At 44.1% G+C, this 23727-nt stretch overlaps 1 protein-coding gene across 1 annotated transcript in view; it reads right to left on the bottom strand.

The window, feature by feature from the left end:
• The window catches only part of MLH1 (mutL homolog 1), a 373421-nt gene that overhangs the window by 126098 nt on the left and 223596 nt on the right, over window positions 1-23727 (bottom strand). The window contains exon 9 of the mRNA XM_086967291.1: window positions 19714-19826. Within this exon, the coding sequence (XP_086823417.1) occupies window positions 19714-19826 (113 nt within the window). The remainder of the gene's footprint in view (window positions 1-19713; window positions 19827-23727) is intronic.

The following is a 23727-nucleotide window of genomic DNA, read 5'->3' as shown; positions in this document are numbered from 1 at the left end:
ACATTTTTAAAAAGGTAACAATTTTAAAACATCATTTCATTTATTGGATTCAATAAAAGTTGCATAGCTTCTTTTGTTGAGCACACCCCGTGAAACAATAAATCAATAAATCAATCCTCTTTATGCGATCACTTAAAAGCAATCATAAAAGATACAAATCCATATATAAAACACCAAAGACATGTTAAAGGCCCAGAAATACAGGATCGAACATAAAAGACGTGTTTAAAAAGTAAATGGTTTCAATAGGCAACGACAATTATTATGCACTGTGGGGCACACAAAAAAGAACATGCTCTAAGGTTTGTATGGAGACACTGCAGAGATTAGACAATCTAAACTCGAGCCACACCCAACCATGCTCCTGTAATAATATAAAACCATTAAAAATATCGGAAAATACCATGTTCCAAATTCGCCTTGAAAAAAGGTTAACAGTAAACCCCAGAACATGTGCAAACTATAATTTCCGCCTTCCCTTTTTCACTACATGAAATCACATCTTGTTCCCTTTAAGTATTCCTGATGCTATGTTAAAAAAATTCTTAAGTGCAACACAGGACATCGCCGTAAGCTCAGCCCTGTTCAGACTTAAGTGCTGAAGCGCATTATTAACATTCCAGGTTGTTGGTAGTCAGAATTGGTCAAATGCTTCTAAACAGAGTAAACTTCTAAAGAAATTCCTTCTGCTAAGCAAAAGCCTGTGGCCCCATCGAAGGATGGCAGCCAACTTCTTACCATAAATGCTCTGGAGTCCATTTCTAGGTGTAAGGCTTCAACCAGAGCAAGGGTATTTATAATGTAAAATATTTTCCACTCCATTTTGTGCAGAAAGTTCCAAGATTTCAAAGGCATAAAGTAAAGCTGAGGGGATTTTTACATCATACACAAACAGTAGGTGGGTACAGTGTCCACGGTCAAAATCAGTGCAAAGTAATAAGAGTGCGCTGGTATGTGCCATAGCTTTACCCGATATCTCCTTTAGCATTGAAGCTCATCCTTTTACTCTTATTGATGTTAATCTAATGGCAATCAGCAAACCTCTGCGGACAATCCAAGTGTCTCTGAAGCCCCCAAGAATGTAGGTCCAAAACCACACAATCATCTGCATAAAGCAATAAAGCTATAATGCGGTGACATAACTTCGGGGCATCCTCTCCCAATTCAGTTCAATGTCATTGGTAAATCATAGCTATATAGGGAAATGAATAAGGGGGCTAACAGACAACCTTGTTTAAGGCCGTTATTTGCAAATATTCTAGGTTATTACCCACTGCCACCCCCAAGTAGTACATGGCACCAAATAAAGGGATAAAGTGCAATTATAAGATTAAGCAGATTGGGGATTTTTAGATTTCTAACCTTTTTCCACAAAGTAGGACAAGCTACATGGTCAAAAGCCGTGGAAAAATCAATGTATGTGGCATAAACCAGCATATTACGTGAAAACCATGGATTTCTCCAAAATCAGTTGGAGGGCGTTGATATCATCTGCGGTTGAACTGTTAGGTTTAAAACTAGCAAGCTTCTACAGTATGATATCTTTAGCAGCCACCCAATCTTGCAGATAATCTAAGAGGTTCATAGCAAAACGTTTCCCCATAGAATTACAGAGCATTAATTGCCTATAATTAGTAGGAAGGGGCGTTAAACCCTCCTTATGTAGCGGTAAGATAATGCTACCCCTCCATGAGGATGGAATTCATCTATATTGGTAACAATATTTAAAGAGAGCTGCCAAATAACCTAACCAGAGGTCTACTTACAATTTTATTATAGTAATCGTGATTTGTTTCAGACCCCTGGCTCCCGAGACTCTTGTGTGATGTATCATCTTCTTCATCGGAGCCCTCAAAAGTCCCTCTAAATCTACTCTTTCAAAGGAGGTGACCACCAAGGAACATACTTCCTCATCAACTGGATGGTTAGCGGAGTAGAGATTCGAGACATATAAAGACCACTCACTACTTGAAATTGGATTGATTTGGGGCCTAATACTATTCCCCCTTGAAGTGGTAACTATATGTCCGAGTACCTTTATTGACAGCAGCCTTCTGCAGATCTATCCAGATTTTGTCAGTATGCTGTTTTTTTATTTTAGCGGTCCATCTTGAGCTCCTTCGTTTTAGTAATTTTATCAACTTCCTTCTCCCCCTTAAGAAAAATGAAAAGTGCTGACTTTATAATTTGCTAATTACATTATTAAGGCTAAATTTCTCATGAGCGATTACTATGGATTTAATATTTACCCTCTTTGAGGCGGAGAGTTCTTTACCCCCTGGGACTGCACATCCTTCTCAAAAGTAGCCACAGAAAATAAATCCTACCATCATTAAGTTGTAGAGTACTTTTTAATATATCTTTTAACGTTTCTTTATTTAAGGTATGTCAATGCACTTTCCCATTCGCAGCATTAAGATGCATTATATCATCTTTAAAATTGCAAGGCGAGCACTCCCAAAGTCTTCTTCTTGTCCTCATTAGTGAAATGTGTGGGGATATCAATATGCAATATTCCATTTACAATTAGATAGCCATTATCCCTACATGCCCATAAGAGACATTTACCTCTCTTGCACCACTACAAGATGTAGGGAGGACCATGGGAGGATAGGACTTGGTATATTTACAGCTTCCTCCTTAGCCGTATCAGAAAACAGGCTAATGGTATAATTGGAGATTTTTGAGTTAAAGCCCCCACAATTATCAGATTAACAATATTCACTCTTTTGACAATTTGTATAATAAAGTGAAAGAAAGAGCTAATGAATCGAGAGAAGTGAAAGAAAGAGCCTATTGGGTCGGGAGGGAGAGGTTGGAAAGTATATACTGATCAAGGTTCAAATCCTCCATGCCCCGGCAAGTAAATAGTTAAGATTTTAAGTGGTTTGGAGCATGACTAAAGGATTTATATGACCAAATATAATCCGTACTAAGGAGAGTTGCAATTTCTCCACTAGGGTGACCGTCCTTGCTTTTTTAGCAAGACAGGTAATAACAAAATCATTTTCATAGTCAAAAAGTTTCTCGCACCAGGTCTCTTTGAGATAAATAATATCCGTACTCAGGAGAACCAAAGAGCTAAACTTCTGGGACCTGGTAAAATAACTGGCTGTGTTCCAGGAAAGAGTTTTAAAACCACTCTAAAACAACTACGGACCTCATTACGAAGGCAGTCGGAAAGGCTCCGAACGGCATTCGGTTTGTCGGAATCCTTGTTGGAACCCATGTTTCACACCGACTCGGAAACACTTCCGACCAACCGATTAGGATGCAATTTAACTGTTCGGTCTTTCAGACTTGGTTCCGATTGGCATCCGGAGAAACTGAGTTGGTCGGAGCCGAATCGTACAGTTCTATGGACCGGGTTTCTGACCAACTTATTACGATTTCAGATTCGGGCAGCCTTTCCGACTCGGTTTGTCCAACACGGATCAGCTGTCGGAAACCGACTTTGGGGGCCTGTAGCAGGCTCTCCTTCACCCGGTGGCCTCCGGTTGGGGCCCGTGGGGGTACCCATGGGACCCCTCTTTGCAACCATGCACAGTGTGGTAGGCACCATGTGGTGCCCGTCACAGGGTACAAGGTTTTCTGCCACAACCCCTTACTTCAATGCGATCCTGTGTTGTAAGTTGGAACACAGGCTCCCATTGAAGTCAATATGAGTCCGACCGAACGGTGTTCGGCAACATCGTAATCGGTCGGTCAGAGTCCTCGAATGCTTTCCGACCGATATCGTACTGAGGCTATTAGTGTGTTTGCTCTTACTTATAGGGTTGGAATGAAGTGCGCCAGTTCCACATAGAAAAATCATCCTTAGCAGAGGTAACAGAGACATCATTAGCTTAACGCAGGAAATTGACAATTCTCCCTTTTAGCCCAACTGTAATATGAGTTGATTTTGCATTATTTAGTAAATCTTCTATTTAGGTCTCACAACTCTACAGAGGGGCCCTGTCATCATTAGCCATAAATCAGACTCCGATCAGGTATCTAGCTGGAGGAGAAGCAAATACTCATATATCACAAATGTGATGCTATATATTATCAAACACTTATTCCTTAGTCTGTATTTGACTTTTAAGCTGGTAATGTAAGAGTGACAACATTTACTCTCTCCCTAGTCAATAATTTTGTATTGTCAGCACAAATGCAATACTATCTGTTCTACACTAAGCTTAGTGCCTTGGCACGTAATAAATGAACAATTATCTTTGTGGTTATTCAAGTACTCGAAGTCATTACCTGCTCTCTACTTTTCCACTGGTTTTGGGTACTGGTGCAAAATCAAACCTGAAAAGAAACGATCCACAAAAGATGGTGTGGCTTTATCTAAGCACCCACCCCTTAGGACTATCCCTTGAATTTACCACACACCAATCTCAACCCTACTGGTGTACAATGTATGACACAATGGGGTTGCAACATATTCAGGAGCAAACGCCTTGTGATTGGTGCCATAGCCATATATTTACAAAGGTCTACTGTACGATACGTGGGCTCATTCCAGGTACGATTTGCTTTGTATGGATTTACCTGACCCCCACTTTTAACCGTAATTCTACTGAATCACTGCCCAAATTTGCCAGAGGTGTAGCCAATACAAAAGGATATCCCCAGGTGCTAAAAATTTGGTGAGTGCATTTGATGATGGCTATGTACAGATTTCATATTTTAACTGTAATTTTTGTAAGACTTCCTGACATGTACATACACAAATAGTCTGTTTCCAAGTATAACTGGAAATTCATAAACCAGATTCCATGTGTAATTCTATTAAACTGCTCCTTCGGGGGATGTGGCCAAGTAACCAGGCCGACAGGATGTGAGCCCTTGGAGCTCCCCATGGGGCCGCCCGAAGATCCTCAAAAATCCTGCCCACTCATCAGCAGCTAGCACTGCAAATTGTCATAGCCGACGTGGGCTGCCTACCTGGCCATGCAGTACCGCCGGGGGGGGGGGGGGCGGCCTACGGAGCCCAGAGCTGATCGTCTGGTGCTGCAGCCTGCTGGGTGGAACTGACCTGCTTCAGAGTAAGGCTTGTGGGCGAGGAACCGGAGGCAGTGTGCAGCCGCTGCCCCCACACTTGGGGGTGGCGCAGGCCGAGGACCTGGAACAAGCGTGTCTCCACTGCGGCTCATCCTGATAGGCACAGGGCGAGGACTTCCTTCCCCGCCCGTCAAGACGCATCTCTGCTGGACACGCAGTCCCTCCAGGCCGGAGGTGAGCGCCCGTGCATGACTGTGCTGCCCAGCCGCGATCGGGGATTGCGCTCTGTGGTTCCCGGTGGCTGCGCAGTGCTGGGTGTTGCGGCACGCCACCAGAGGTGACACTGCTGTTTGCCAGGGGACCCCAGGTAGGCTGCGTAACATTACACGTGTGCATCGCACTGTGGACTCCACCCGATAGCCTGATCCCTCAAGGCTGCGGACCACAGGCTGGCCCTGGCTCGGGCCTGTTAACTTCCTGCAGGAACTCGGAGCTTGGCTTAGGGTGCGCGTGGAGGCCGGGGCGCAGGTCCAGCTCGTGTAGGCTGTCAGCCTCCACGTGGAGAAGATATCCTGGGCAAAGACAAGGCGGCCAGGGCCACTGGGTCCAACACGATCATAGAGTACACAACACCCAGGCTCCAGCTGCAGCAAATTACCAGGCAGATGGGGGCAATGAGGCAGAAGAGAAGGGAGAGCAAGCAGAAGCTTCCTAATCGGAGCTCTTGACAGCCATCCAGGGCTCCAGAAAGGCCCTGGAGGATCGCATTGAGATTGTCTCAATCGAGGTTAACCTCCTCCGAGCAGACCTACGGAAAGTGGCAGAGAAGGTTACGGTGGCCAAAGGTGATATTGCAGATCTGCAGGGCGAGGTGAAAACCCTAAAGCAGCAGGTAGCCCAAATGTCGCTAGTCACGAGGGCGCTGGAACAGCGGGCTGAAGTTTCAGAAGGGCCCATCCGACACAGCAACATACGAGGGATGGAGGTCCCGGAGCAAGGATCGGCTGAATAATTCCTGGACAAAGAGATCCGCACCCAGCTGTGCCCCCCGGGGACTATCAGATGCGCTTGTTATAGAGAGAGCCCACAGGGCCCTGGTGCTGCCCCCCCTCCGGGAGCGCCGCCGCGAAGTAGAATAGCAAAAGTACTGAACTACCTTGACAGAGACATTATTCTGCAGGCGGCAAGGGAATATTAGGATCTTCGCTTTGAAAACAGCAAGGTCTCTATCTACCCCGACTACACCAGACAGACCTAGGAACAACCAAAATCTTTTCAGGCAGTCAAACAGAAGTTATGTACCTTACAGCTGCAATATATGCTCCTTTACCCAACAACATTTAAAGTCCTGCGGCAGGGCATTGCTCACGTCTTAGTCTCCCGGCGAGGTCTGGGAATGGCTGGAGATTCAGGGAGAGGGACTATACTATCCTCCCCTCCCCCCCCCCCTCCATCACCCCCCCAAGAACAGCGTGGCTAGAAGAGAAGGTGGGATTCCCGCACAAAGAAGGGCTCCCGGCAACGGTCTGAGCTGGAGCTGTCTCGAGTATGGGCCCCGTCGGCAACAGAAGGATCACTGTGGGGGAGGACGGATCGTTGCAGATGTCCCCTGCTCTGAGCCCTGCGCCACCTGAACTCCAGATAACAGATTTGGCATTGAACCCGGACAGGCCATCGCTGATACTGGAATCAACTGCAGTTATTGTCCTTGAAACCCTGATGGAAGAGGCTCCCGGCCCAAAAGACGACTGAACCAAGAGCTGGTTTGAACTGTTGCTGCTGTAGTGGGCATTACCTGTATGCATGTGTTGTGCACTGGGCTTGAATCCAATGATGGTGCCCCAGCAGTGATGCTAGCATGAATGCTGTGGCTCGGGTTGCGACCCGAGAGGCTGGGAGGTGGAGAGGCAGAGCTTTGGGGTGAGGGTTGTATCTTGAGCTCAGTGTTTGATGCTGATTGATATTATGGGCTGTTAGGTGCTGACATAGTTATAACTGGCCTAAGGCGGGACGGCTTGTTGGGGAAGCATCACATGTTAGTTAGAAGTCTCTGTTGGATGCTTGAGACAGCTGTGTATGCCCTGGCACAAGCATGGGATGGGCAATCTTGATGGTGATGTTGTGCTTGCATTGTCCATGGGTGGTGGGTGGGAAGTTTCTGTTCATTGGTTTGTTGAGGACAGTAACTGTTGTGGGTGCACGGCGATCAAGCTGGCTGGGCGGCGGACGTGAGCCTGGCGGCAGGATGAATTGGAAAGCAAGCACATATGACACAGGGGGTTAAGTTCCTCAGTTGGAGTATTAGGGGCTTGGGTACCTGCACCAAACACCATAGGGTGCTTTCTTCCTACAGCAACACAACATCACATTTACCTGCTTGCAGGAAACCTACCTGGATGACCCAGGAGCTGCACAGGTGGCCATAAAATGGCAGGAACAGGTATTTCACTCCTCCTACTCTACACATGCAACGGGGGATGCGGATTTGGGTAGCACCGGGAACCCTGTTCACTCTTCAGTACATGGAGGCAGATGTGGGGGGCCATTTTGTTCTGTTGCAAAGACAGCTAGATGGGCGAGACATAGCTATACTGAGCACATATGCCCCCAACTCTGATGAGGCTTCTTTCTACCAGGCGATGCAGGACCTCATCACTGCAGAGCTAGAAGTACCTTTGATATGGCTGGGGGACTTTAATTGCCTACATTGGATAGACACCTCCCCAGAGCTGGCACAAAGCCCTGTATGACGAATCAACTGCAGGGGGTGAGGAGAGAAATAGGTCTGCAGAATGTCTGAAGGGCTCAACACCTGGGTCAGAGGCTCTTCACCTGTTTCTCTCCCACACACAATACACAAAGTAGGCTCGACAGGGTCTTGGTGTCGGAGACACCAGCTTTTCCGGAGGCTTAGGTAACGCATCTAGCCCGCTTCTTGTCGGACCACATGCCGGTGTGCTGTGTGGTGCGATGGAATACTTCAGTTTGGGGACCGCGAAGGTAGAGGATGCCCCCAGATCTATTAGAGGACCAAGAGGGGAGGACGACTCTCTCTTGGACGCTGTCAGATTACATGACCCTTAACTGGGGTGTGACAACCAGTCAATCCACAGAGTGGGAAGCGATGGAAGCAATGATGTGGGGAGAGGGTATGGGGCTTACGTGTGACATGCGAAGGCAGTTGCAGAGGGAGTTGAAGGACAAGCCGACTATAGCGAGGAGAGGGCTACCAAATCATTGACCCGCACACGCCGATACGCTGCATCATGCCTATTAAGATATATTGGAAGTCCCCTGAGGAAGGGCGATATGCTTGAAATGCATTGGGCAATACAATCGTTTGTGAATATGATATAATAATATTCCGGCAAAACGCAATTGAAAAATATGAAATTTGAAAAATCTTCGCTATAATAAATGAATTACCAATCTTGAATTATGTTTCATGAAAATTTATGAAAAGGAGAAAGGAGTGCATGGATGGATTGCGTCTTGTGGTACAGGATTCATACTTTCACAACCAGTCAATCCACAGAGTGGGAAGCGATGAAAGCAATGATGTGGGGAGAGGGTATGGGGCTTACGTGTGGCATGCGAAGGCAGTTGCAGAGGGAGTTGAAGGACAAGAAACATACATTGGCAGGGCTCCAGTCATGTGACCAGGTTCCCCCTACAGACTTTCCCCCTGAGTGCGTGCTGCGCTAACAAATTAGCGACATTTGGAACAGACTGGATAAATACATGCTTACACGTTACCGTCAGCAGCTTCATGCTGAAGGCGACAAATCTGGACGCCTACTGGACTGGGTCCTGCGCAGGGAGAGGGCACCCTCGTTGACAACCTGTGAGCGGAACGCTGCAGATAATCTCGAATACTCTAGAGCAGGTACATTGGACGTAATGAAGCAGCACCTGCAGAAGGTGTATGCTGTAGATCCGTCGGTTCGGGGTGATTGCTTTTTCCCATTTTGGGGGGGTGTAGGTGGAGGGGTGCAGCTGCAGGCAGTGAAGGAACTACTGAGGGCGCTCACTGACATGCCCTGGGCCAAGGAGCCCAGGGGGATGGGTTCCCGATTGAATATTATCACGCCTACTAAGAACAGTTTGCACAGCTGCTCCTGCGAGTATACAACGAGGCATTTGAGGAGGGAGCCCTGCCCCCCCTCTACGGGAAGGAGATATCTGCATGCTCTTGAATTAGGGAGAGATGAGCGAGACACAGCAGCGTACAGCCGCTCACCTTGATCAATTCCGACGTTAACATTTTATGTAATGTCCTTGCGAGGCGACTTGCCCCCATATGCCACACCTTATACATGAGGACCAATGTGGGTTCATCCCAGCCGCAACACAGGCATGACTCCATGGCTTTTATCACGTCATGCATGAGATACAGGCCAGAGAAGAAGAAATGGCGTTGATGTACATCAACCTTGAGAAGACCTTTGACACTGTAGACTGGGGCTATCTTTAGGAGGTACTGAGGGGGACAGGCTTTGGCCTGTGCTTCTGTCGGTGGGTGAAACTTCTTTATACAGAGTCCATATGGGGCAGAGTCGCTGTGAGAAGTGGACGCTAGAGCGCAGGATGCGACAGGGCTGACACTGTCGCCTTGCCTTTTCTATTTACTCTGGCCATTGAGCCCATGGCGGTGTGGGCAGAATGTGAACTTTGGAAGTGGGGGATCCGCGTAGGGGAAAGCACCCATCTAATATCATTGTATGCTGATGATGCTTTGTTCTACATCGCATCTCCCCATATGGCGGTCCCTAAGCTTCTGCAACTACTGGACGAGTTTGCCGACTACTCTGGCCTATGCCCGCATAGGCGCAAGTCTCTGCTTTTCCCACTGGCCGGTATGGCTGTCCTGTCACAGGAGGGTCTTCTGGAGCCAAGTCTGCACTGGGAGACTGGACATTTCAGATACCTAGGCTTACAGGTTGCCCTTACAGACGCACAGCTGCTACAAATGAATGTGCTCGGCTCCCTGAAGCGGTCGGTGGCCTTCTGAACACCTTACTGTTATCCCTCATGGGACAACTGACGGTGGCCAAGATGCTCGTCCTCCCGAGTTGTCTGTATATGCTCCGGATCACACTGTGCAACATACCTATGAGGGTGTTTAGGCAGTTGAGCTCCCTATTGATGGCCCTCTATTGGGCAGGATGTTGCAACAGGGTGGCCTTGCAGGTACTAATGAGGCACTATGAGGATGGAGGTCTAGCAGCCCCCAGGTTGGACTTGTATTACTATGCAGCCCGCCTGCAGCACACAGCCTAATGGCTTGATAAGGGAGACCACTGGGAAAATCGCCTAGTCAGAAGCAGGGCCCAGTCGGAGAGGCTTTCGGCCACTCTGATGGAGGGAACGGGTGCTGCAGGCCATACATGGTCAGGCAGACTGCGGCTATGTGGCAGGCTTTTGTGGAGTGCATCCTCAGGCTGGGACTGTTCCACCGGGAGCTGAGTGTGTGGTCACTGGCTCCGGTACGAAAGATGATGGGAAAAATGTCGTACCAGGCCTGGAGGGAGCGGGGCTGTCAGGTACTGGCAGATTTGTACCCAAATGAGACATATATTTCATACAAACAGGCATGTGAGGCATGAAGGTATTGGCCTGGGATGGGCCAATACCTTCAGCACGCAGGCCTCCTGAATCTAACAAGAGAAACTTGGCTAAAGTTCCCTAATGCCCCACACACGGCTCAGACTCTGGACATTATGCTCATGTGCGGCGGGGGACGCCGTTTGGTCACCTTACTCTACAGGTCCATGAGGTCCGATGTCACGCCCCCCCCCCCCACCCTGGGCACGGGCTACCTGGGATGCAGACCGGTTGGTTCCCATGGACAACGGGACCTAGAGGTCTGCGTGCACCCTGACCCACACAGGATCATGTAATGGGCAGTTTAAACTGATACATTTTTATTATCTGCACTGCGTCTGCAAGACCCCGGAGAGGTTGTTCTGTATTTACCCGGACCTGGATGGCTCCTGTCCTAGGTGTGGGGTGGAGGGGGCGGGCTTTTTACATTTAGGCTGGTGGTGCCCCAAGGTGCACAGATTCTGGCCGATAGTTGTGGAGTGGGTGAGGGGAGGAACAAGCCTTCGGATTGAGGCTACCCCATTCCACTGTCTACTGGAGCAGGTTCTAAGACCTAAAAAAGGCGAGATGGCCTACAAATTGCTGCAATTGCTCATAGTACTAGCGAAACGCAGGATTGCCATTGTGTGGAGGGGTAGGCTTTCTCCCTTGATGACTTAATGATTGGTGGAGAAATGTGTGAGAATAGTCAATTGCTGAAGAAGTACACATGAAGGCTAGCAGGAGGGATGAGAAGCCGGCTGAGGATCTCATCACTTGGAGAGCACTCTGTGGTGACCTCTTAACACTTAACTGGGCCGAGAGCCAACAGAACGTCTCAGAGGGGGCCAGCAGTGGATCGGAACAGAGTTAACATGGCACCCTCTGAGGGAATTTCCCCCCAGGCCTCTAGTTTCGAAACTACATATGATTGGAAGTCAACTTTTTCCATTGGGTAAACGGCTGTAATTGGTCCCTCGCCGCCAACCTGCCGAACAAAGGGCACCCATTGTAGTCTTATTGCAAATAAAAGTAAAGGTTAAAAAAAACTACTTTTTCATGTCAATCATGCATAACAAAGACCAATACAAACATGAACCAAAATATATAGGGAAAGTAGCATGTATTCCTTTTAACGTCTGTTAATAAAGCAATAGGTTTTTTATTTACTTTGACATGGCAACATCATCATCTGGTAGTTTCATGGCCAATTCACCATAGGGTTGGCTATATATATGTGTTATATTGTGTACAGTTATTTTCGTGTGTTATTGAAAATTTTTATGTATCTAGCTTCTCATCTTTTGTTCTTTTTAACCATTATTACATTCTCACATTTATGTACCTTTGTAAATTGTAACTGTTGATGTAACCAAATATCTCATCCTTTGTTCTTTTTAACCATTATTGAAGGGGAAGATGTGTAGTACTGCATATAGCTATTTCTCTTGTAAGAGTAACTTTATTTTGTCCTTCTAAGGGACCCATAGTTTAGATTAAGTAGAATTAGAATGTAGTGATGCAGCTGGAATGTTAGAACGAGCATCTTTTGATGAGCTGCTGAACTTATTGGACGTTTGCTTTTACTGCTTCCGCTTTGCTGGGGAATTTACTCTACAATAAAGCTTCATAAAACAATTTAATACGTGGATTCACTACAATATGGGCATAAAAGGGGTTCAAAGTAAGAGTCTTTTGAAGATGGCCTGTTGTGCTGTGTGGGAAACGGTTTGTGTATGCTCAGCTGGGAGGCAACCTGAGGAAGTAAAATACAAATTTATAAGACTGTTGAACTGGGAAGCAGGATTTAGAAAAAAAAGGAACTTGCCTTTAATGTTACTAGTACCTGGAAAGAGAGTTGAAGGTTATGTTACTTAGACAACTGTGGTAATTCCTCAAACAAACCCAGCAGAGACATTACTTTTGATGGGAAGATCTGCAATCTTTTGACAGATCAGGGCATTGGTACTGACTGACAGATTTTCTAGTGCTTACGACGGCAAGACATTGCACCACCATGACTGTGGTCTACATGTGTCTTGATGTATGAGTAACCATACTCTAGTGACAGTTTAATTTGAACAAAAGCTTTACAAATGCTTTACATGCAGAAGTCAGACAACATTAATAATCTCATTAAAATCACAGTTTGAAAAACAGAATAATTATTACCCTAATTCTGCGATAGCTCTGGTTTAATGAGTGGTGCAGAACGTCTCAAAACTAGGTCATCCAATCGCATTGTTAACCCGTGGTTTGACAGTTTTACATCAATTCTTTGTCTACTACCTCAGTTCACAAAGATATTACTTGCCAAATGTCTTATTACAAACTTGAAAATGCTCTTCCTCAAACAAACATGAAATCAAAATACTAAGACTCCTTTTTCTTCCTTGAACAATGCTATGGAGAGCCAAATCCATTCTATACTGAGAATAGCATTTCTTTATAGTGAAAAAGGCTAGGTGTTCCATTTAACATCTTGCTATGCATTCTGGATTTTGCATTCAATGATTTGCACTAAACATTCACAATCAAATAGCATGGCGGTGGTTTGAATATGCAAATCCATCCACTCTTCTGTCCCACAGAGCTCAGTTAGGCCATGTGAAGTGAAGTCCCGTTTGAAATTTGGCGCACTGCATAAGCTTGGAAATTTTCTGTAGCCCAACTTCTCATTTGCACGAGTAGTAGCATTGAAGCACTGAAAAGGAACATGTCCAAGCAGGTGCCATTCGTGCTGCATTACTAATGTCTTAGGGTAGGAGGGCTGTGTTATTAACGCCAAAGCCTGTTTCGTAATCAAACAAATAAGGAATCCTACCGTTTTCTTTCTTTCTTAATATTATAGTGTTGTATCTGCTTGAATCATAGTACAGGGGCAAACAGAAAAACACTCAATGCCAGTTTGCCATCTTGAAAACGAGAGAGGTAAAGACTGAAGAGGGAGATAATTCTATATAAATGTATTACATAAATGCGACTATTTTAGTCACGCAAGTACGCAATCGTTTTCTCACAGCCGTCTACTGAAGGCGGGAACCTTGGCAGGCACGCGAAGCGGTACAGCAGCAGAGCCCGCGTTTTCGGCCCCATGGGAAGGATTCCCAGAACTGTGTTCTCAAACTCTCACAGGACTAGACGCTGCACCGTCTCCTTATCAAGCTGCACTGTTACCTAGTCTCCCGCCAGGCCCTCACATTTAGAGACTGTAGGGCCGTTTGCAGCACTAACAGGCACACATTTTCTGTGCAGATATGCAGTGTTACTTTATACTGTGATATAGTAATATCACTCGTCACAGGGCCTCGGGCTCAGTGAGGCAAAGACTAAAAAGAATTTGGAAATCAAAGGCCTGACTAGGCCAACTCCTTTATTACGTAAGAAAAAAATAAACACGTTTATTAATATCCCAGCTCTTTAAAGAAAATGAATATCTTAAAAGCGTTCATTTGAATGAAGCATTTGGGTGCAGTGCACAATGCAACGCTTTCCTTTAATCCAGTTTCTTCAGTAGAACACTTTGAACAATTTAATACGGCCCTTGTTTAAACAACAACATACCTGTTTATGATCTAATATTCGTGCTTTTCTAGGTTTTATTTTTTAAATGTTAAAAAAGTGCAGTGCGTGAGGTGTTCTCATCCTCCCCTCAGCATTAGGCTGTCAATTGACATCAGATGTCCTATTGGTTTAGTGCACTGAATGTGTAGCTTTAATGTTCTCTTGGAATGGCACATTATATGACCAGCTGGGTGCATGGATTGGGTGTGCTCTTGGCGCTTTGTGTGGTTCTCCGTGGTGCTGTGTTCTATTGTTGCAGTAATGTCCTGATGGTGTAGTTCAGTCTACTAATGCTTGGATAATATATTGGAGCAGTGATTGTATGTCCCATTGGTGCAGTGTGTTCAGTGTTTTGTTTGTGCTGTAGGTTCTGTTGGTAAAGTGCTGAACAGTCCTGTTGGTGCTGTGCTTGGTATGTGCTTTGATTCAGTGCAACTAAATGTTCTTTTGAAGTGTTGCATTCAGTGTTCTGTTTGTGCAGTCATTCTAAGCGCTATTTCCTCAGGCATTATTACATATTATGTTGGTGCAGTGCTAGAAAGGTTCTGGTAGTGTTGTACTTGGTATGTTATCTTTTTTGGGGCGCTTAGGTGTCCTTCTGATGTTCCCTCGTGCAGTGCATTACAGGCTACTCTCTCGCTGGTTGGTAACGCATGGGCAGTGCTAGCTGCATGGGTCAAAACATCTCTGGGATGTAGCACTGCTGCACTAAACACCAATTCAGGTTTAACACAGGCTTTCCACTTGGTATGGGATGATGGTTTTAATGTCCCCACATTTGATTTGCGTAATGCAATAGAGATCACAGAGGTGACCTTAGTAGGACCCATGGGGTGCGGGATGTGAAGGGACCGGGACGGGGACTGGACAGGTCATCAGACCTTAGAGTGGTTGACACCTTCCTGCTTTCTCAAATTTACTTGAAAATGCACAATTTGCCCACTCTCGGGAAAGAACCCATCAGAACCCCCCCTTAGGTGGTTTGGGCTCGCTCGTACACTCGCTCGCCACAGTGCAGTACAACAATTGTTTTACGCCCGCCACTTTCAAATGTCACCATCCGCCACTGACTGAAATTGCTCAACTGCATTTTGCAAGATCTTGAAATGTGTTTATAAAAATGAACTCAAACATGCAAAGTATACTAAACATTTGCTTGAAAAATGTCTTGAAAAGCAGGTGACACAATGTAATATTTAACAGATTTTATTTATTTTTCCATATATCTGCTCTACATAAATATTTTTAAACACGCTACATGGGCAGCAGAATAATATATCGTTTGAACAAGATGCAAAAGTTTAAATAGAAAAACATAACTACATGGTGTATATACACACTATTTGGCAGAGAAGGACAGAAGAATGATGAAATTATAGGAAAGTGTATAAGATTCGACCAGGGCAACTGTCTTAAGGGTTTTCTCTCTGCAATAGCCAGTCAGTTGGATGCAGAGAGAATGCTTGTTCGAAATTTTTTGATTTAATTGTCTTCAGAATACAGAAATAGTAGAGGGGTTTGCTCCCTGCTGAGCCCGATGTGGAAACTGAGAATTTGCCAACTTTGCCTTATTGTCATGTCAGGCCAATTAATGTATGGGATTGCAGGAGTGTAAATCTAGCTACAAACTACAGAAGTGCTATACAAAATGGGAAGGAGTGTGCCAAGATGGATGGTATTAACAAGAGGGAATAAATGGGAGAAGAGGATTCCAGAGGTTTTTGGAGTGAAGTGGAGTGGCCAGTGGAAAATAGGGTACTTGGGATGCTGTGTAAAAAGATGTCTGTTTACTTTCTTATGGAAGAGAAGGAGGTAACATGCTTGTCAGAGCTGAAAAAGGATCTTTTTGCAAATTCTTGGCCACAGAAATATAAGGTATGATTTACGGTTTTCTCCTCCCCTGTTTCCAATTTTGCAATGTTGTAACTTTAGGAGCAAGTGGAGATTTTGATCTTGGAGGTGGGTAAGATATGGTTTTCATGTGGAGTCTTTTATAAATATATATATTGGTATATTATACAGTGGCAGACGCCACTGTGTGGTTTCCATTGCAAACAGATTTTTTTGTTTGCTAATAACTTTGGCGCTGTTTATCGAATCTTTACAAAATGTTTCCGAAACAATTCATCCACTTAAGCTTCTTCCTGGTGAGTTTCAGGAGAGGGGATCCCAAAACAAGTTCCCCCATGCAGTTCCCCATAGGAACTTTAGACAATATGACAGCCAAACAGCTGAACAGAATTTCGATTGAATTTGGCAGAAAGTGTGTTTTTTGTGATTTTGTGTAACTCTGTTCACGGTACTGCAGCAACTGTGTCAATGGTAGACATGGACATAGAAAAGGCATTTGATATGGTAAACTGGGAATACTAGCAGGCAGAGCTCACCAAGATAAGATTTGTCCCAAAGTTCTTAGGGTGGGTAAAACTGTTATAGACTGGGCCACTGGCTTGGGTTTGATACAGTGGTTATATTTTGGAGTACCAGACAAGGCTGCCCCCTCTCGCCTTTCTTATTTTCGTTGGCAATGGAGCCATTGGCGAATCATTTGCACGTTACGTTGAGAGAGTCACAGTGTAAACAGTCTCACTCTACGTAGATGACGTACTCCTGGATTTATGGCGGCCTGAGATGGCGGGCCTTGAATGCTGCACATGCTATGGAAATTTGAAAGGATTTCTGGCTTGAAGGTAAACCCTGACAAGTCATTGGTCTTTCCACTGGCTAATTTGGCTGACAAGTTGCAAGAAACACTACCAGTGCTATGGCTGAGATGGAAAAAGGACAGGTTCACTATCTGGGCATTCAAGTTTCGAACACGGCAGACAAGCAATATAAACATAGGGTGGGTGATCTCGGGCTTTCATGGTTAGGTGGCTTTCTGGAACAAACTTGCGCTGTCGGTTGTGGGTAGAATAGTAATTGCTAAAAAGGTGGTTGTTCTCCAGTGTCTGTACGCGTTGCAAAATGAACAATGCAAGATACCACAGAACACTTTTAAGCGGCTAGATAGCCTTTTGATCACTCTGTACTGGACAGACAAGAGAAGTAGTGTGGGAATATATGAAGATAATGCAGACTTTTTTGGTCTTTTTATAGGCTGTAAACAGGAGTACAGTAATTATTATGGCGCACCTTCATACAGAGAATTATTGTGCAGGTGTACACAGTGACAGCTCATCCGCTAAGGTGGAGGAGCATCACCCCACTGCTTTTTTGCAGTGCAACAAAGGGAAAATAAAAAGATAATAACTTGGAGTTATTATCATTTTATTTTCTACTACTTACGCAGCTTTTTGTGAGGGGGCAGGGGCAGAGAAGGAGTGATATGCAGCATCCTCCTAAGTACACAATGACTGCTTGGCCAGCCCTCTTGGACCTCTCAAAACAGTCTTGCGCACTTCGCATGTTCTCCATGCAGGATGCTATTTGATATACGATCTCTTGTAAGAGATGCCGAATCGTAGCGCCATATTCTCTGGTGCTAGTAACCCAGGAGATTGTGTTCTTTAGGGTAAACCTGTGTTCTTTGTAGTGTCTCTTAAACTAGAGGGTAACAACTGTTAGGCATATGCCCATGTATAACACATAAGAGAAATCCAGAGTTGCTGAAGCAGAGTTTAGCTGCTAGGTCCAGTTGACAGTCGAAGTTGCTCTATACGGAGGTGATATTACAGAAGAATTCTGAAAGCTTGTTGCAAAGGTTTTGTGACGAGGTGATATTGCTGGAAGTACAGGGAAATCTTTGATGATGGCGAAGATTTCCTTTTTGCCGTCTCTGGTAACATCAATGCGATTTGTAAGAGCTATGCATTTGGTGTTTTGAATCTGCTGGTGACAGCATCTTAGGGCTGATTAGAACTGGTCTTCATCTGCGATGTCTTGACTTGTTCTCAATTTGCTTGCAGTGGCATTTTGTGAGTCTGGGTTCCCCGGCGTGGTTGGGTTGTTGCAGTTGGGTTGTGCTTGAGAACAGCCAGGGTGCCAGCGCAAGCGATGATCCAGCTTTTGAGGTTGTTGATGGGTTTTGGAAAGTTGCTGGTGTGCTTGGAGAGGGTGGAATCCCACTCCTCTTCTAAGATGCTTTTTCAGCTGCGGCGGGCCATTCCTGTGTTGGTAGTTTTGTGGTAGTGCAAATGGGTATTCAAAAACTAATGAGGGCATGGACTGTCCAGGTCATAGTTGCTGATTTGTCGCTGTGATATGGCTGATTGAGGAGAAAACCAGGTACAATAGGTGTTTGGTGATATGGGTGGGTTTGATAACGCGCTGGGTGAGACCAAGGTTTTAGAGTTTTTCTAGAAGGGCCATAGAGTTTGGTTTGGTGGGGTCTGATAGATGAAAACTGAAGTCTAAGAGGAGGATGTAGGTGCTGGCAGCAAAATGAGGGCTGCAACAAAGTCTGTGATGTTACTGGCGAAATCGGTACATGGTCCTGTTGGTCTGTGTACGAGGATTCCACGTAGGGAGAAGTGTACTGGGATGCATAACTTGAAAGTGAGGTGTTCTATGTTGCTGGTGGGGGTGTCCGTATAAATGGTGCAGCTGATATCTTTGAATATGATGATGACCCCCGGGCTTGTACTGACTGTCTTCCTAGCAACCTTATAGCTGGCGGGGATTTCTGTAGCGATGTCCTGTACCAAGGTTGGGCTTAGCCAAGTTTCATGTGAGAAAGAGCAGGTCAGAAGCATGGTAGTACAGTAGGTCGCATATCTCAGTAGCATGTTTAGTGAGCGGGGGGTATTGAGGAGCATGCATGCGACTGTGGCTTGTAGTTTGGTGGTGTTGGGTCTTTGTGGAGAAGGTGGCTGGTTTGTGCGAATTTGAGCAAGTGGGTTGCTGTTGGTGCAGGAGTGGTGGGTATAGGGTGTGGGAGAGTTCATGAGAACTTGCAGGAGGAGCACGTGAATGCTCCTTCCATTTTGAGCACGGGTGCAGCACAACCGGCGGCCAGTGTTAAGTGCATGGAGGAGCGCAACAGGGTATGGGGAGACCCAGGGTTCCTAGTTCTATGCGCAGACAGGCTTGCCTTTTACACGCCAGCAGCGCATCTGCACTGCAGCTGCCATTAAATCAGTCCCGAGAGGAGGGATGAGTGCAGGGTACCGGGGGTGGGAAATTAGTCAACTCCACATACATATTTTCCTGTGCAGATGGGCAATGGGAAAACGGTGTTCATCTTGCCTGAGAAAAAAACATGTTTCAGTCTTAAGCGCTACTTATCAACAGAACAGAGGGGCCATGCTCTTCCCAATTTGCCGAGGTTTTATATGGTGACACAGCAAAAGGTCTGAAATATTTTTTAAGTATGAGATTATGGTATAGTTACACAGCAGTTTTAGCAATATTACTCTGTTACTGCCAGTACATCTCTTGGCTGTGGATAATGATACATCTAGTGATAGCAGCAAAAAACATAAGAATCACTAATTTGAGTGTGCTAGGGTGTACCTCACATAACAGAAAAAAATGTTATTAGCACACAGGCTAACAAATTGGTTTTGCTAGACAGTAGACGAAAGGTGATAGTAAATATAGGAACAAAGGGCTTTTTCACTACTGATCAATACTTACTGTTTATGAAGAGTAAAAATATACACCTCTTTACTGAATAGTTGGCATTTGATATATAGCCTTTCATTTTAAAGGCAAGTTTTGAATCCTCACAGCCCACTTCTATCAACTCCCTAATGAAAGACAGAAAAAACAAAATAGAAAAATACTATTAATGTAAAATACAGGTGTTCACAGGCCTCCAACCAATCACTGCAAACAAGATTTAAATAGGGACATTAGCCATTGAGTATTAACTGACAAGCATGTTACACATTTCTATTGGTCATTAAAGTGCATCTACAGTGTATACTTCAAGCCAACGGTTCTTAACCTGTGGTCTATTACTCCTTCCCAGGCGGTCACTAACTGTTTAGAAAATGTGATAATTTAGCACATTAAAAAAGCATTTTTACCTAAAAAGTATAATCGAAAGTTTTACAATGCTGAACAAATGGGAAGGAATTTGAAACCGAATTCTAAACATTTAGTTGGTATCCTTTTCTAGATTCGTGGGGGCAACACACGTATAGCAAACATAATCTAGTGTAGACGATTGATAGTCCCAATAGAAGCACTGGTAAGCGCACACAAAAACAGAATATGCATTAATGTGCTAGAGTCTAGCACATCACGTCAGATTTTAGAAATAAAACATTTTTGAAACGCCACAATTTTCCCATTACAACTTCAATTTTTGCACATTTTATGTTAGTAAATTAAACATTTCATAATTTGTTTGATGTATACTTGTTTCTGTATTTTTGTGCATTGTTATGAGGTTTGAACCATAGAAATTGCTTAGGTGGGGGCCCCAGCTTCCACGAGTGACTGAGTCAGGTTCCACAGAAGTCAAAAGGATAAGAACCGCTGTCTTAAGCAACTGCTCATCAATTACCAAGGGTGAGGTATGAAGCTGTTCTCATTTCTTCTTGAACTCCCTCACCTTCTGGCTCTCTCCATTATAACCTACATTAAGCCTGTCCCTTTTCCCAATCCGAGCACCACTACCAGGATCACATAGCATATAAACTCCCCTTCCCTGTGCCTGATCTGCATTGTGCATTTGTGTTCATAAAAGGGTTTCCATGCTCTAGTTGATACTGTACAAAGGTCACTTTGTGTCTCATTGTGATTCTGCATCTAAACGTTAACTGTGCTCCTAAAAGCATATCCCAATAGCCGCTATCCTTGTATCAAGGGTGTTTTTGCACCTCAATGTGATGTCACAGTACTGCTTACTCTACACAAACGATGACTTCGCTCCTAAAAGTAATGTGATAACACACTCCTGTCAATTTTTCACGAAGGTTGAAGGTGCAACTAACAGTGATTGCGCATTTAAAAGTAATTTTAGGTCCAGAATGAGTTTTTGGACAAAACAGTAATTTATGTTGCTCTATTGAGGATTGCCACCAAAACATGATTTTGTTCCTTCAAGTGTTTCCACACACCTGTTAATACTACACGAAGTGTGATTTTACACTTAAATGTGTTTTTGCTTACGAATGTATTTTGTGTTGATAAAAGTGTTCCAACACTCCTGTTGATGTTGCACCAAGGACGACCTTGCATCTAAAACTGATTTTGCACTTAAATGTCATTTATACTCTTAAATATTTTCAGCACTTAACTTTAACATAAAGAGAGTTCTATATTAATTCAGCCTCAAGGATGCATGTTATAAAATTTAAGAGATCCTATTGTACCGGCCAATAGAAAACGGCCTTCAAATTCCCCAAAAGCTGATCTCATGTCCAACACAGAATCGTTTATCAGTGATAAATTCAGTGGGGTTCAGATTGTACTCCATTAAAACAAATCTACTTTTTCCTGGACTGATATACTAAGCTATTTCTACTTAGTTAAAAAAAAATCGCTTAGGGAGGAAAGAATATTACCTCAGGTTACCACAACAAAAATATGTACTACAAATAACCATGTATGAACATAAGAATGCCGTAATCCAACTAATGGATGTCAACCTTTAGTTCTTCACCACATTTTTGATACCCCACTGGCCCTAAAGATTGTACCATGGCTGGGGACATTAACACGAATACCATTCCTATAAGTTATACTTACCACAGCATTAGTTCACTCTCTGGAAATAAAACTAGATAGCACCATGGCAGTGTAAATTTAGTGAGGACCATAACCTAGAAGAAGGTTTGGTCTTCCATAAAACGACCTTTCCATATAAAGAGACAATGACATCCACACTTTAGTGACTTATCACCATTTATATGACCTATGATTTGCAATTCCTGTTCCCTGGAAGCACAACATGCTTATGTACTAATTATTTTATTTATTACTCTATGCTGTTTTTGTCAGTTCTTAAATATTTTTGATTCTAGTACATATACAAGATATCGATATAAATATACCTCTTACACGCTGTGGCTTGATGTCTGGTGAGGGAAGTAACTAGGGGGATTTTCAAATTGTTTCTAGGGTAAATGTGTATAAAAACCCAACGTTTTAGTTTTTCAGGAATTACTTATTCCATTTCAGGGCACACTATGGGGTCAACTGAGCAATTTTCCTGTGAAGTGTCAACTCCGATCCCAAAGGGGTTGCTCACCATCGCAAATTGAACAAGATGTACGAGTGTTTTGCATTTCTCACAGATAAGCAGTAAATCAAGTGTTAGATTTTAATAAAATACTATATATTTACTTTCTATTTATATTTCTACTACTTGATTATGCTGTTTTACTCCTATTTACTGTAACATCCTTGCATCTTTTTTTGACTATGCTAGTGTACAATAATGTTTTGCTTGGCTTCTCAGAACAAAGATTGGGATTCAACATAACTAAATTGATCCTGCAGAGTCTCCAGCAGGTTTCAGATGGTCTCCATATTGGTCCATCATCGTGAGCTACACCCACTGGAGGAATGACGAGACCCCTGTCTATTTTCCTAGCAGTGAGGATCAACAAGCTAACTACAAACCTCCAAAGGCAAGGTTTAAATGTAATTACATCTTCACTCTTTTTAAAATGCTGACCATTACACACCCTTCTCATGCTAGATCTGAGATGGAAACAGTAAAATGTATACGCTCTAACACAGTGACTCCAAATACTAGCAAAGCTAACAGGTCTGGCTTTAATGTGCCAACACATACAAACATAGCGTGAACAAATATACACAGACTATTTGTGTTGAGCCTCTCTGCTATCAAGGAAAACAATGGTTCCTACTGATCTATAGCATATTTAAATAGTCCGTGAAGTCACTGTATACAATCAATGCAAATCAAAGATCCTGCAACACACCAACAATACATCTGCCTAGAATAAATCTTTTAAACTTTAAATTATCCACCAAGCAAGTCACGTTGTCCAAAAACATGTATGTGCAATATGTGCCGAGTGCAAAACAACCTCAACGAACCCACAGTGAAAACAAACAAGTGCAATGTCATGAATCTTCGTGCGTTTTTTACAACATACATATTGTACAGATTATACTGTTCGAACGGATCAAAAGAAGTTTGTTTGTTGTTTAATAGTCAATGACATTTTGAACATCAACCGGGTGAAAGGGTTTCGCCAGGACAATAACAGTGTAGAGACATCTCGAGGCCAGTCACCCCAAGAAAACCAAATGGCCGTGTAAATGAAGGGCAATACTCACTTAGGGGTGGAGTTGAACCCATGAATGGTGGAGCTCTTAAGCAATGTTATGTACCAAAATCAGTATTGAGTGGGAGAATCCCCAGCTGGCAAACAGTGTGGTCTCAATCACCATCACTATCATCTACAAATTTGTCTCTCTATAAAATCTCCTTTTGTATTACGGTATTCTTCAATTACTAGTTGCAACCATTTCAGATGGAATAACAACATCTGATTCGTTTACATTTAAGAAAATTACCTTTGATCGTATCATCTAACTGGTGCAGCAGCATAGTAGCTATGTATTTCCTATGTTGAATCTTGAACTGCAACAGTTTAAAATCGGACTTTAAAGGGTGCCTTTTCACATGTGCAAACTGTCCCGCAATTCTTTTTCAGCAAATTA

The sequence above is a fragment of the Lissotriton vulgaris genome, chromosome 4_1 (assembly GCF_964263255.1).
Source record: "Lissotriton vulgaris chromosome 4_1, aLisVul1.2, whole genome shotgun sequence".
In the NCBI taxonomy this organism is placed as follows: domain Eukaryota; kingdom Metazoa; phylum Chordata; class Amphibia; order Caudata; family Salamandridae; genus Lissotriton; species Lissotriton vulgaris.
Note: the sequence above shows the minus strand (reverse complement) of the source record. Positions and strands in the feature narration are given on the sequence as shown.